We start from the raw sequence: 15675 nt of genomic DNA on the forward strand, positions 1-15675 counted from the left end.
AAAGGCATGCATGGTAACACGTCCAGAGCAGTTAAAGGGTTAAAATATTAGAAAGGAGTCTAAAACAGAGACATTTTGAATTCACCAAATTAATGAAGAACAAAGATGATGTGACAGATGAAGACAAATTACTTTTCTTGCCTCTGGTGAACAAAATAAAGAAAATAGCTGCCTCAGAGCTGAGATAGCACATACAGTGTAATAGCTCAGCACCAAAGCACGTGCAATGGCTACAGCTCTCCATAAACTTCAACGTCACATTATTCACAAGAAAACAACTGGTCCACACAACAATATTCTTCTGGTTACGGTTACACAAGTGGACAGAATTTAGCACCAGGTACACTTTCTTCAGCTGCCTCTAGAAATGAGTCACAACTTCAGTTGTTTCCCAGGTGCTAAAATGTTAAGTTGTTAAATGTTAGCATGGATAAAATTAAATAAATACTTACTTTAAAATAATTAGTACTTTTCGTTTCAGTGAAATGCAGTAACTGATGGTATTCTGGTCTGCTTTATATCCTCTTGGAAGAGACGGATCAAGTTGTCAAATGATTTTCTATACATTCTGAAGTAATTGAACAATTTAGATTCATTGCCCACAGTTGCAGATGCAATGTGATAAATAAACTCATAGAGAGCATGTCCAAAACTGGATGAACGCAGTTTCTTCATTTTTGCTTTTTCTTGTGATACTCCCACAAAATTATAGCTTCCTCAATATCCATTTTCTGGGCTCCACTGAGACACACTGCAAGAGAGTGACCGGGAGAGAGTAATTACAGCAGCTAACATGCTTTAATGCTCATCATCAGAACGTTTCTGAAATTCAGTTGTGTGTCAACATGCACTTACATCTGAACTTAGCTACATGTGGGCTACATGCCAGTTTGGCAGTATGAACTCAGTCATCACTCAAACATGCACTTCATTCATTTGCATGCCATCATGAAGAGAGGTTTCGGGATGTGGAATGAGTAGAATTATTCACTAAGACTAGCATTCCTGGAAGAAAAATGTGCAGTGACATGACTTAGCCACAGTCTGGGAGATGTTACAGAATGAAATTTTCACTCTGTAGTGGAGTGTGTGCTGATATGAAACTTCCTGGCAGATTAAAACTGTATGCCAGACTGAGGCTTGAACTCGGGTCCTTTGGCTATTGTGGTGAAGTCGTCTACCAACTGAGCTACCCAAGCATGACTCACAACCCATCCTCACAGCTTTACTTACACCAGTACATCAGTTCCTACCTTCCAGACTTACCCCTGAAAGACAAAGGTCCCAAGTTTGAGTCTCGGTCCTGCACACAGTCTTAATCTGCCAGGAAGTTTCACATCAGCCCACACTCTGCTACAGAGTGAAAATTCCATTCTGGAAGCATCCTCCCGCTGTGGCTAAGCCATGACACCATAATCTCCTTTCTTCCAGGACTGCTAGTCTTGCAAGTTTCACAACAGTGCTTTGGAAGAAAGGAGAGGAGGTACTGGTGGATGTAAAGCTGTGATGGTGGGCTGTGAGGTGTGCTTGGGTAGATAAGTTGGTAGACCACAGCATAACGTGGGCAAATTTTTCTGCCTGCATCCCAATGATAAATCTCTCTGAATTGGTAGACCGCTTGCCCATGAAAGGCAAAGGTCCCTAGTCTGAGGTGGAGATTACTCCAGTGGATAACTTTGAATAAAGATATGCAGTGTTCCAGCAACCCCATTGCATGTGACTTCATGAGAGAGATTTATCATTGCAATGCAGGCAGAAAAATTTGTCCACTTTATGGTGCCACCTCAGTTTATTATCTATTTGGCCGCACTGGAGTATCACACCTGAAGCTTCTCAATGCAGATTTGTTCTTTAGTTTTGTCTTACTTCACAATGAAATCCTCCATTAGGACGGAATAGAATTTGCGTCATTTACGAGTTTCTGTAACTTTTGATGGATGTCTTCTATGTCATCAGAATGTGTGTATGGTGATGCATAAACTTGAATGAGATCCATGAATTATTTTTGTTTAGTTTTAAAACAAGTTTTGCTTATTTTGAGGCTTTTCCACATTGTGCCTGGAGTTGCAGTCATCATTGTACAATGGAAATAAATTCATCAATGCAGCTATTAAATTAAATCTGTTTCTTTTGCAGGCCAGTTTTAAAATGATGTGGCTCCAATTTTAGTGCTATGCCCCCCCCCCCCCCCCCCCCCACACACACACAAAATGGTTTTCCTGAAAATGGAGATATAATGCTTTGAAACTAATCTACAAACTAAACATATTTGGAAGTTGCATAGTAGAATTCCTTTCCCTTATACAAGTTCATGACTTTGTGTAAGGTTCTTCTAATGTCTATATTTATTTGTTTACCGATAATTTTGCACCTGAATTCCCCATCTGCTCTTTTCTACTGTAGTAAAAAAAAGTGTTTTGGTTTTAATTTTTTATTTGACCTTTAGTTTGCAACCACACTTACAATAGCCCTACTGCATACCATTTGATATTATGGAACTCCTCTTCCAACTCCATTAAGCCATCTTCCGATCATAATGCCCTTCACTTTATTGTCTTTAAATAAAAAGTAGTAGAAACAATTGAGCTTCTGAGGTCTATATTATTGTTTCTATAGACAAGCTGTGAAAGCAGCTGGGTGTGCCCTGTAGCCTAAAGCCATTCATTGTATGAATTCCATCTGCCCATTACCCCTATAACTTGTACATGGATGTGGAGCAATACTATATAGTTAACACTAGTCATGCCATTGCTGCTGTTAAGTGGTATTTCTGTGTGTTATCTGTAATATGTTTTATCCAGAACAGAAACAAGACTAACTCACCATGTGATCTGATGTGTGGGTATTTGAGCAGCCCATATATATTTGTTCTGTGTAAAACAATCTGTCAAATTTGTTACTTTATGGATTCTACCAGCTGCATGGCATGAACATGTGGACTGGATGTTGGGATCAGTCCTCTGTTGTAATTGAGGACTCTTGTTCCAGCTCTTAGTGAAGTCACATTTTGCAACCTGGTGTCACATGTAACTGTAAAGGTGTTGCAACAGCAAAGTATAATAATGTGAAATTAGACTCTTAACGAACAATAGGCCTAATCCAAATCCATGAATTTTCTCCTCCATGTACCTAAAAAAATAAAATATGTGCATGTAGTTAAACATTTAATCCTCTTTGCAGTTTTACAGGTTTAATTTTTTAGATAGTTTCTATAGTTTATATTGTAATATCATACTTTTAAAGTTATTTATATATGTTGTTCAGATCTTAATAATTTAGGAGTATAGGAGACCACTCACTGAATAGTGTTGAGTCACTGGCAAGCATACAAAAAGATTGAAAACATACTAGATTGTGGACAAATTTTGTAAAAGACTAGAAAACATGCACAGGAATCTGTGTAGCTAAAATGTGCTGCCTGAACTCACAGTACTGGGATTGCAGTTCAGTGGTGGACTGGGGTGTGAGGGGTTGTGTCGAGTGGGATGGGTAGAGGGAGTGAGAAGCTGCGAGGAAGGTTGGGGAGGGGCAGCTGGTGGCTTGGAGGGAGCAGCTGGTGGGTGGGATAAGATGCGGGAGGAGGAGAGGCAGCAGGTGTATGATATAGGAATGCAACATGTGGACGCTGGAACTGGTGAGTTGTGTTGTATACAATGACTGTGACGTGATGGTGTGGATTGTTAGGGAATCAGTTAGTGGTCTCCTTTACTCTTAAATTATTTACATTCTACCAGAACTTTCTTTACCATATTCATTCATATCTTATTATAGTGAAGCTTTATATGTATTATGTACTTTTTTAAATATAGGATCATGTAGCAGCTACATTTGGTGCTGGCCTTGGTTATGCCTGTGTTGTGGATGTTGGCGACCAAAAGTCATCAGTATCCTGTGTTGAAGATGGAATTTCCCACAAAAATACAAGGGTGAGTTATAGGTGACACACTACACAGTTGTTCCTATGAGTGATGAACACTAAAAGGTTATCAGGGGAGCTATGAGCTATCAATAATACTGACACATCTGCTCAAGCAAGATTACTAAAATTTGGTTTTGAGTAGAAATTGAAATTAATCACTGGAAAGAAAAATGTTAAAATTGTTGGTGGTGGATGCATTTTTGTTAGTGGCTGAACTGATTTCTAGAAAAATGCTGAAAATTTAGAGATTACATCGTATAATATCACCATCAATTTTGCGGCACCTTTACCTGTTATTTATGGGCAAAATGGAATCGTAGCTTGGAGACTGTGGCCAGATCATTTAAGGTTCCATGCTTGCATTCAAGTTTAGAGATCTTTTGGTAATATTCTGCTAGAATAGTTAACGAAGGCTTCGTGCACTGCCCACCTGACAGCCATACATATTCGAATCAGCATCTCTCTATCAACTGCCCTAGGCTCCGTGTTACACCTATTATGCAGAAGTCACTGTTTCCTTAGTCATTTCTTCACAATGAGTGTATATTGTGGAAGGTCTCTGCAGCCATAATCTGTTGTCCTAGGTACATATCCATCAAGTGCATGATCAGCTATTCTTTTAAACATGAGCCTTGGTTCACCTACATGCTTCTGTCCACAGCTAAATTTTTGAAATTCCTCATTTTGATTGACATTAGTGTCTCTTTACCTAGTTTACTGAATGTACAAATCTTGCTAATTGTTTTAGTTGCCTTTTGTACTTTGATAACCATTGTTTCTACAACTGGCTCATCACCACTGATACCAGTTTCTCTGTGGACATCCCAAAGATAGGAGATGCATTTGTTGCTGTTATATCCAATACAGTTTCATCATGAGTGTGATTTTCAACTATCTGTTCTAGGTAGTTTTTGGAGAAGATGTGTAGTAATGTTTTGGAGAATGGCTTGTCATGCCCACTGATAATTTGTTGCTATTAGATTCAATATATTTCTGTCTAGCATATGATTCTAAATTATCTGTTCTAGGTAGTTTTTGGAGAAGACAAGTAGTAATATTTCACAGAATGACTTGTCACACCCACCACCAACAACACTGTAATCATCCCACTCTATTATTGGATGATTCAAGTCTCCTCCATTGATGACAATATGACTGGGATACTTATGTACAAACAAAATGAGGTTTTCTAAAGTTTTTGGTTATATCAGAGGGTGAGTCTGGTGGTTGATAGAAGGATCCATTTATGATTCTATGCCCACCCTTGATAGTGAGTCTTGCCTGCACAATCTTGCATGCGGCTTTGATTTCTGTCTTGATTGATTTGAGTTTTCTGTCTACTGTGACAAATGCAACATCTCCATTTCCCATTAGCCTATCCTGTTGACATACACCTAAATTTTTCCTAAATCTGACTGCTTTCAGTTTTGGGTTATAATCAGATTTCTGTACCTTATACATTCCAAACACTGTCAGCCGGGGTGATCTGCAATCTATGATAACAGAAGAAAACTTCACAATCAAGGATCATGAAGAAAGCATTTTATTGGATGACCAGTTTTTACAGAACTATGGTGTTATCATCAGAACTTATGCACTAAAATTTTGACAACATATTGTCCATTAGTGCAGCAAGTTGCCTCACACGGTACATGCACATCCCACTACCATGATGATCTCTGCACATAGGTATATCAAGTATTTGTATAAAAGTGTTGTGTACATATGTAAACATAACTGTATTGCACTGAGTACAAGTGTCATGTTCACCACGAGCTGGCAACTCAACTCAACTCAGCTGCCACCTGGTGGTGAGCATGAACACTTTTAATCGATGAATACAATTATGCTTGTGTCTTTACATAATTCTTTTATGCTTGACTTGCTGATGTCTAGTGATCTTTGTGGCAGTGAGAAATGCATATGCTGTGTGAAGCAACTTGCTACAGTAATAGACAGTGTGGTGTCAAAATTTTAATGCATAAGTTCTGATGGCAACCCAGTTCTAAGAAACGAAGGGAAAGCAGAAAGGTGGAAGGAGTATATAGAGGGTTTATACAAGGGCGATGTACTTGAGGACAATATTATTGAAAGGGAAGAGGATGTAGATGAAGATGAAATGGGAGATATGTTACTGCATGAAGAGTTTGACAGAGCACTGAAAGACCTGAGTTGAAACAAGGACCCCAGAGTAGACAACATTTCATTGGAACTACTGACGGCCTTGGGAGAGCCAGTCATGACAAAACTCTACCATCTGGTGAGCAAGATGTATGAGGCAGGCGAAATACCCTCAGACTTCAAGAAGAATATAATATTCCAATCCCAAAGAAAGCAGGTGCTGACAAATGTGAAAATTACCGAACTATCAGTTTAATAAGTCACAGCTGCAAAATACTAACGCAAATTCTTTACAGACGAATGGAAAAACTGGTAGATGCGGACCTCGGGGAGGATCAGTTTGGATTCCGTAGAAATGTTGGAACACGTGAGGCAATACTGGCCTTACGACTTATCTTAGAAGAAAGATTAAGAAAAGGGAAACCTACGTTTCTAGCATTTGTAGACTTAGAGAAAGCTTTTGACAATGTTGAATGGAATACTCTCTTTCAAATTCTGAAGGTGGCAGGGGTAAAGTACAGGGAGCGAAAGGCTATTTACAATTTGTACAGAAACCAGATGGCAGTCATAAGAGTAGAGGGGCATGAAACGGAAGCAGTGGTTGGGAAAGGAGTGAGACAGGGTTGTAGCCTCTCCCCGATGTTATTCAATCTGTATATTGAGCAAGCAGTAAAGGAAACAAAAGAAAAATTCGGAGTAGGTATTAAAATTCATGGAGAAGAAGTAAAAACTTTGAGGTTCGCCGATGACATTGTAACTCTGTCAGAGACAGCAAAGGACCTGGAAAAGCAGTTGAACGGAATGGACAGTGTCTTGAAAGGAGGATATAAGATGAACATTAACAAAAGCAAAACGAGGATAACGGAATGTAGTCGAATTAAATCGAGTGATGCTGAGGGAATTAGATTAGGAAATGAGACACTTAAAGTAATAAAGGAGTTTTGCTATTTAGGAAGTAAAATAACTGATGATGGTCAAAGTAGAGAGGATATAAAATGTAGACTGGCAATGGCAAGGAAAGCGTTTCTGAAGAAGAGAAATTTGTTAACATCGAGTATAGATTTATGTATCAGGAAGTCGTTTCTGAAAGTATTTGTATGGAGTGTAGCCACGTATGGAAGTGAAACGTGGACGATAAATAGTTTGGACAAGAAGAGAATAGAAGCTTTCGAAATGTGGTGCTACAGAAGAATGCTGAAGATAAGGTGGATAGATCACGTAACTAATGAGGAGGTATTGAATAGGATTGGGGAGAAGAGAAGTTCGTGGCACACCTTGACTAGAAGAAGGGATCGGTTGGTAGGACATGTTTTGAGGCATCAAGGGATCACAAATTTAGCATTGGAGGGCAGCGTGGAGGGTAAAAATCATAGAGGGAGACCAAGAGATGACTACACTAAGCAGATTCAGAAGGATGTAGGTTGCAGTAGGTACTGGGAGATGAAGAAGCTTGCACAGGACAGAGTAGCATGGAGAGCTGCATCAAACCAGTCTCAGGACTGAAGATCACAACAACAGCAACAAGTTCTGATGACGACGGCATAGTTCTGTCGAAACCAGTCATCCAATAAAATGCCTTTTTATTGATCTTGGCTCATGAAGTTCTCTTCAGTTATCTATTTTGTACCTAGTGCTACATTAGCTCCACTGCTTTTTGGAGCGCTTCAAACACTGGCACTTGATTGTGAATGCTTTGATGGTTAATTGCTAACATTTTAATATTCTACCTTTGGGGAGGGAGGGGGGAATTTCTTTGACCCTTCTTCTGATATTTGTGGGTCTCATACAGCTATCATTATCTGGACTGGATTAAGAGTCAGGTAATCTAAAAAATCCTTTTGTGCATCCTGCCTGTATATAAGAAGGCTGGAAGGACGGATCCTCAAAATTACAGATCAATATCCTTAACATTGGTTTGTTGCCGAATTCTTGAACATATTCTCAGTTTGAATATAATGAATTTCCTTGAGACAGAGAAGTTGCTGTCCATGCATCAGCACGGCTTTAGAAAGCATCGCTCCTGCGAAACGCAACTCGCCATTTTTTCACATGATATCTTGCGAACCATGGATGAAGGTTATCAGACGGATGCCACATTCCTTGACTTCCGGAAAGCGTTTGACTCGGTGCTGCACTGCAGACTCCTAACTAAGGTACGAGCATATGGGATTGTTCCCGAAGTATGTGAGTGGCTCGAAGACTTCTTAAGTAATAGAACCCAGTACATGGTCCTCGATGGTGTGTGTTCATCGGAGGTGATGGTATCATCTGGAGTGCCCCAGGGAAGTGTGGTAGGTCCGCTGTTGTTTTCTATCTACATAAATGATCTTTTGGATAGGGTGGATATCATTGTGCGGCTGTTTGCTGATGATGCTGTGGTGTACGGGAAGGTGTCGTCGTTGAGTGGCTGTAGGAGGATACAAGATGACTTGGACAGGATTTGTGATTGGTGTCAAGAATGGGAGCTGACTCCAAATATAAATAAATGTAAATTAATACTGATGAATAGGAAAAAGAATCCTGTAATGCTTGGATAATCCATTAGTAGTGTAGCGCTTGACACAGTCACGTCGATTAAATATTTGAGCGTAACATTGCAAATGGATATGAAGTGGGACAAGCATGTAATGGCAGTTGTGGGGAAGGCGGATAGTCGTCTTCGGTTCATTGGTAGAATTTTGGGTAGATGTGGTTCATCTGTAAAGGAGACCGCTTATAAAACACTAATACGACCTATTCTTGAGTACTGCTCAAGTGTTTGGGATCCCTATCAGGTCGGATTGAGGGAGGACATAGAAGCAATTCAGAGGCGGGCTGCTAGATTTGTTACTGGTAGCTTTGATCATCATGTGAGTGTTACGGAAATGCTTCAGGAACTCGGGTGGGAGTCTCTGAAGGAAAGGAGGCGTTCTTTTCATGAATCACTACTGGGGAAATTTAGAGAACCAGCATTTCCGGCTGACTGCAGTACAGTTTTACTGCCACCAACTTACATTTCGTGGAAAGACCACAAAGGTAAGATAAGAGAGATTAGGGCTTGTACAGAGGCATATAGGCAGCCATTTTTCCCTTGTTCTGTTTTGGAGTGGAACAGGGAGATAAGATGCTAGTTGTGGTATGAGGTACCCTCCGCCACGCACCGTATGGTGGATTGCGGAGTATGTATGTAAATGTAGATTCAGTTTCCTGGGTAGCAGCCTCTGATGTCTAGTGCATACCTGACCCATATAGGGGCACCCTACATTTATCTAACTTTTGGAGCAAATCTAGAGCCCAGCTAATCTCAGAACCTTTCAGGTTTATGGTTCAACCTTTAAACTTGACTCAGAACAAGAGGGGGCCGTGATTAGTTCTGGGGACAATGCTGCGAACTGTGAGGTTCGTGGAAACTCTGTTAGTAAGGCTAGTCTTCTAAACCTTCTCTGCCTTGCTGCGGTGAGATCCAAATGCCTAGGAGGCTAGATGATGAGCATCGTTTGTTTCAATGAGTGCCCTCCAGGCAAACTACACTGAGTGAGTGCATCTGGTATTCCTTCCCATCCCTTGCTGTCATTTCCTTAACAGCTATCATTATTCACCTCATATTTGATGTGCCAATGACCAGTAGACCCTACTCTTGTGCGTTTGCTTCTCCTTGATGCAGAACACAACATCTTTCTCAGCAAGTGAAGTCAGTCTCATTAGCTCAATTTGTTTCTATGAAAGATTGCATTTCCCTGGTCCCTGTCTCCGCTGTGCAACATATGAAGGCTGTGCAAAAAGCTGTGAACTTGGCTACTGATCAACTCAGCAACTGGGCAAAAATTAACAGATTAACTATCAACACCAAAAAGACAGCTTTCATGAACTTCCACACAACACAAAATGCAAATTCCTCTCAGCCATTTGTCACTATAAATAACCAGTCAATAGATACCGACACTGTTCTCAAATTCCTAGGTCTGTGGGTTCAAGATAACCTGAAATGGAATACACATACAGGAAAGGTAAATGCCAGGATTTGTACTGGCTGTTATGCATTGAGTGTGCTGAAAACATGTGCTAGCCTGAAAGCATTAACCAGTGCATACTACGCTTACATACAAGCCCACCTAAAATATGGTGTAATATTCTGGGGAAATTCTTCAACTGCTCTGAGCACATTCAGAATCCAGAAGAGAGCAATGAGGATTATTACTGGGAGCAAACCCAGAGACTCCTGCAAACCCATCTTCAGAAAGTTGGAAATCCTTACATTGCCTTGCCTCTACATTCTTGAGACTCAAATCACATAGTGCCAACTGACCTCAGAGTCTTAAAAAATAATGAAATACATGAACACAACACCAGGAAAAACGCAAACCTGCATGTTATACGTACAAACACTCAACTGTGAAAAAAGGGAGTTTTCCACATGTGCCTCCAACTGTTCAACAATCTTCCCACTAGTATTAAGTCCATCGAAGACAACATAAAATTTAGCAAAGCTGTGAAGTCCTATTTGTTGTGTCACTGTTTTTACTCTGTAAATGAATACTTAGAACGGTAATCTTTCTGTTTGTGTTAAATTGAAAACATTGAGCAATATAATACATTAAGATACTATAGGCCTACGTTAATATATGTTAGCAATGTTAAATGATATTTTCCGACATCTGCAACACACTGTGTACCATCAGATCACATGGAATAAACAAATAAATACCATCGACACACCACACATTGAAAGTGGATGAATAATGATAAATCCTGTGCTTTCTGCAAATGAGACAGCATCCACTGGAGTGGACAGTATGTGAGAAATCTTTGGTGTGTCTGGTACATGACTTTCAGTACCTCTCTCAACACACCAATTCATAGCAGCTTCCAATTGCTTGACTGTAGTTGGGGTGATTCTCAGCTGCTTATGAACATCAACTAACCCATCCCATGCCTGAGGATTTTTGTTATAATCCTCAAGGTTCCCTTCTGCAGTATGAAAACAATCTTCATATGGGTTTGACAGGTCTGCACCACAGTACTGTTCCATAAGAAAGGGTATACTAATCCAAAATATACTGTCCCAAGGTTTTTACAATCAAGATATGGTGAAAATCCTCTTAGTACAAAAGACTGGATATTACTCTTTTGGAGACATGTTCAGCTTTCTGCTTCCATGGTTCCCAGTCATTGTGTGTATGAAAACAGAAATCCATACCTTGAACAGTTCTTTGACATAAACTCATTATTCACAATATTTTGTCTGTCTCTCAGAGTTTAAATTGAATAGTCTTTGTGTATTCTATGTCAATTGTCTATTTCGAAGTGATCATTTGCCTTTTCAGTAAAGTTCTGTACCACTTCTAAAAGGCTAGGTTGACTGACTGCACAACAGGTGAAAAGGCCAGTCAAACATGTGGTTCCTGAACAAGGGTAGCAGTCTTTTCAGTAGTTACAGGGACAAATGTCTGGGTCATTGACTGTTCTGGCCTTGTAACATTAGCCACATGGCCTTGGTATTGGTACTGTGAGTGGCCTAAGGCAAGGAGAAACTACAGCCATTATATTTCCTGAGAACATGCATCTTTATTGTGTGGCTTAATGATGACAGCATCGCAGGTTAAATATTCCCTAGGTAAAATAGTCCCCATTCATTTCTTTAGGTGGGGACTACTCAGGAAGATGTTCCCATTAGCAAACAATACTGACATTCTATGCATCAGAGCAAGGACCTTTAGATCCCTTCATCGGATAGACAGATTAAAGAAAAGAAAAAAGCAAATGTATAGATTTAAGTTATATGTAGTGGGAATGGCTGAAGTGTGGTGGCAGTAAATGGTTATCAACACAAAATAAAGTAATGGCAATGCAGGAGTAGACCCAATAATGAATAAGAAAAGAAGAAGGCTGGTGGGCCACTAGAAATGCCATAATAGCCAAGATAGACATGAAGCCTACACCCACTGTCTTGATAGAAGTTTACATGCCTACTAGCACCACAGATGATGAAGAAATATAAAGAATGTATGATGAGATAAAAGAAATTACTTGAATAGTTAAGGGAGACAAAAATTTAACTGTCAGAGGGAATTGGAAGGTACATCTACATCTATGTGATTATTCTGCTATTAACAATTAACTAATTGGCAGACGGTTCAATGAACTACCTTCAAGCTGTCTCTACCGTTCCACTCTAGAATGGCGCGCATAAAAAATGAGCTCTTAAATTTTTCTATGCAAGCCCTGATTTCTCTTATTTTATAGTGATGATCATTTCTACCTATGTAGGTAGGCGCCAACAGAATGTTTTTGCAATTGGAGGAGAAAACTGGTTAGTGAAATTTCATGAGAAGATCCCATCACAACAAAAAACGCCTTTGTTTTAATGATTGCTGCTCCAATTCACATATCATGTCTGTGGCACTGTCTCCCTTATTTCGCGATAATAAAAAACAAGCCACCCTTCTTTCAACGTTTTCAATGTCATCCATCAGTCCCACCTGTTGCAGATCCCACGCTGTACAGCAGTACTCCAGAATAGGACAGACATGTGTGGTTAATCAGTCTCTTTAGTAGATCTGTGGCACCTTCTAAGTGTTCTGCCAGTGAATCAAAGTCTTTGATTTGCTGTACCCACAACATTATCTGTGTGATCGTTCCAATTTAGGTTATTTGTAATTCTAATCCCAAAGTATTTAGTTGAATTTCCAGCGTTCAGTTTGAGTGACACACCGCGTAATCGAAATTTAGCAGATTTCTTTTAGTACTTACGTGGATAAGTTCACACTATTCTTCATTCAGGGTCAATTGCCACTTTAGCACCACACATATATCTTATCTAAATCATTTTGCAGTTCATTTTGGTCATCTGATTACTTTACAAGACGGTAAATGACCGCATCATCTGCATATAATGTAAGAGGGCTACTCAGATTGTCTTCTATGCCATTAATATAGATCAGGAACAATAGAGGACCTATAACTTTTCCTTGGGGAATGCCGGATATTTCTTCTGTTTTACTCGATGACTTTCTGTCTATTACTACAAACTGTGACCTTTCTGACATGAAATCATGAATCCAGTTGCACAACTTAGGTGATATTCCATAGACACACATTTTGGTTAGAAGATGCTTGTGAGGAACAGTGTCGAAAGCCTTCTGGAAATCTAAAAATGTGGAGTCAATTTGACATCCCCTGTCAATAGCACTCAGTACTTCATGAGTGTAAAGAGCTGGATGCGTTTCACAAGAACAACGTTTCCTGAATCCGTGCTATGTGTCAATAAACTGTTTTCTTCAAGGTAATTCATAATGTTCGGATACAGTATATGTTCCAAAACCCTACTGCAAATTGACATTAGTGATATGGGCCTGTAATTCAGTGAATTACTCGTATTTTCCTTTTTGTGTATTGGTATGACTTGAGCAATTTTCCAGTCTTTAGGTACGGAACTTTCTGTGAGCAAGCAGTTGTACATAATTGCTAAATATGGAGCTATCGTATCAGCATACTGTGAAAAGAACCTGACTGGTATACAATCTGGACGAGAGGCGTTGCCTTAATTAAGAGATTTAAACTGCATTGCTTCACCGAGGATATCTGCTTCTATATTTTTTATCTTCACAGTTGTTCTTGATTGGAATTCAGGAATATTTACTTCATCTTCTTTGGTGAAGGAGTTTTGGAAAACCATGTTTAATAACTCTGCTTTAGTGGCACTGTCATCAGTGACTTCACCATTGTTATCACGCAGTGAAGGTATCGATTGCATCTTGCCACTGGTGTGCTTTATGTATGACCAGAATCTCTTTAGGTTTTCTGCCAGATTCCGAGACAGTTTTGTTGTGGAAATGATTAAAAGCATCTCGCATTGAAGTGCATGCTGTATTTCGAACTTCTGCAAAACTTCGTCAGTCTTGGGGATTTTGCATTCTTTTAAATTTGGCATGCTTTTTACGTTGCTTCTGCAACAGCGATCTGATCCGTTTTGTGTACCATGGGGGATCAGTACAATCACTTACTAGTTTATATGATACATATCTCCTAACTGTCGTCAATACTATCTCTTTGAAATCATTCCACATCTTTTCTGTGCTTACATGATCAGATCGAAAGGCGTTAAGAGCATTTTTATCAGCTTTTTTAAATAGATGTACTTTGTGTTTCTTTTCGATGGTCTTGGGTGTTACGGTATTCAGCCAAGCAGCAACTGTCTTGTGGTCGCTAATCCCTGTATTTGTCATGGTACTCCCTATTTGTCCAGGAATATTTGTTGCTAAGTGACCAAGTATGCTTTTGCAACCATTTATGCTTCGAGTGGGCTCATTGCTAAAAATAGTTTTCTGAAAAAACAATCAGTACTATTTTGGATGACATTTTATGCCTGCCGCCAGCTTTAAAAGTATAATTTTTCCAGCATATTGAGTGTAGATTGAAGTCACCACCGACTATAATTGTATGAGTGGAGTACCTATTTGAAATAAGACTCAAGTTTTCTTTGAACTGTTCAGCAACACTATCTTCTGAGGCGAGGGGTCGGTAAAACGATCCAATTAATAGTTTAGTCTGATTGTCAAGTATAACCTCTACCCATACTATTTCGCAGGAACTATCTAATTCAATTTCACTACAAGGTAAACTACTTCTGACAGCAATAAATACTCTACCACCAACTGTGTTTAATCTGTCCTTTCTGAACACTGTTGGGTCATTTGAAAAAATCTCGGGTGAACTTATTTCTGGTTTTAGTTAGGTTTCCGTACCTATAACTATTTGAGCTTCAGTGCTTGCTATTAGGGCTTGAAGCTCTGGTTCTTTCCCAACACAGCTATGACAATTTGCAACTACAATACCGATCGTTTCTACTACTACCTTACTGTATTTTACCTCCCCCCTTTTGGACAGAAACCCTTTCTGTGGTTTCCTGAGACCTTCTAACCTAAACAACCACCCAGTCTATTCCACACGGCCCCCGCTATCTGTTTAGCCACTTCCTGTGTGTAATGGACTCCTGACCTATTAAGCAGAACCCAGAAACCCACCATTCGTCAGTGCAAGTAAAGGAATCTGCAGCCTACACGGTCACAGAACTGCCGCCTGAGCCTCTGATTCAGACTCTCCACTTGGCTCTCCACCAAAGGACCACAGTCGGTTGTGTTGACGATGCTCCATTGATGAGCTCTGCCTTAATCTCACAAGCAAGACTGGCAGTCTTTACCATTTCCGCTAGCCGCCTGAAACCAGAGAGAATCTCCTATGATCAAAACGACACACGTCATTGGTTCCGAAATGGACCACCATCTGCAGTTGGCTGCACCCCATATTCTTCATGGCATCCGGAAGCACCCTTTCCACATCTGGAATGACTTCCCTTGGTATGCCCATGGAGTGCACACTGGCTTCCTTTTCCTCCTTGGCAGCCATGTTCATAAGGGGCCTCATTACACACATAACATTAGAGCTCCCAACTACCAGCAAACCCACCCTCTGTGAATTCCCAGACCTTAAGCTTCCTCTGGAACAGGGTGGACAACTGCATCCAGCTCAGAGACTTCATCAGCTACAGATAACGCCCGAAATGTGTTCGTCAAACGAACCGGAGAGGCACTAAAATTGACCCCTTGGAAAGTCTTTCGCTGCCTGCCAGACTTTGAAATGATTTCCCACTCGACCGT

At 40.1% G+C, this 15675-nt stretch overlaps 1 protein-coding gene across 1 annotated transcript in view; it reads left to right on the plus strand.

Moving 5' to 3' along the window:
• The window catches only part of LOC126272072 (actin-related protein 8), a 169406-nt gene that overhangs the window by 68689 nt on the left and 85042 nt on the right, over positions 1-15675 (plus strand). The window contains exon 6 of the mRNA XM_049974618.1: positions 3810-3926. Coding sequence (XP_049830575.1) covers positions 3810-3926 — 117 coding nt within the window. The remainder of the gene's footprint in view (positions 1-3809; positions 3927-15675) is intronic.

This window comes from Schistocerca gregaria, chromosome 5 (assembly GCF_023897955.1).
Source record: "Schistocerca gregaria isolate iqSchGreg1 chromosome 5, iqSchGreg1.2, whole genome shotgun sequence".
Lineage (NCBI taxonomy): Eukaryota > Metazoa > Arthropoda > Insecta > Orthoptera > Acrididae > Schistocerca > Schistocerca gregaria.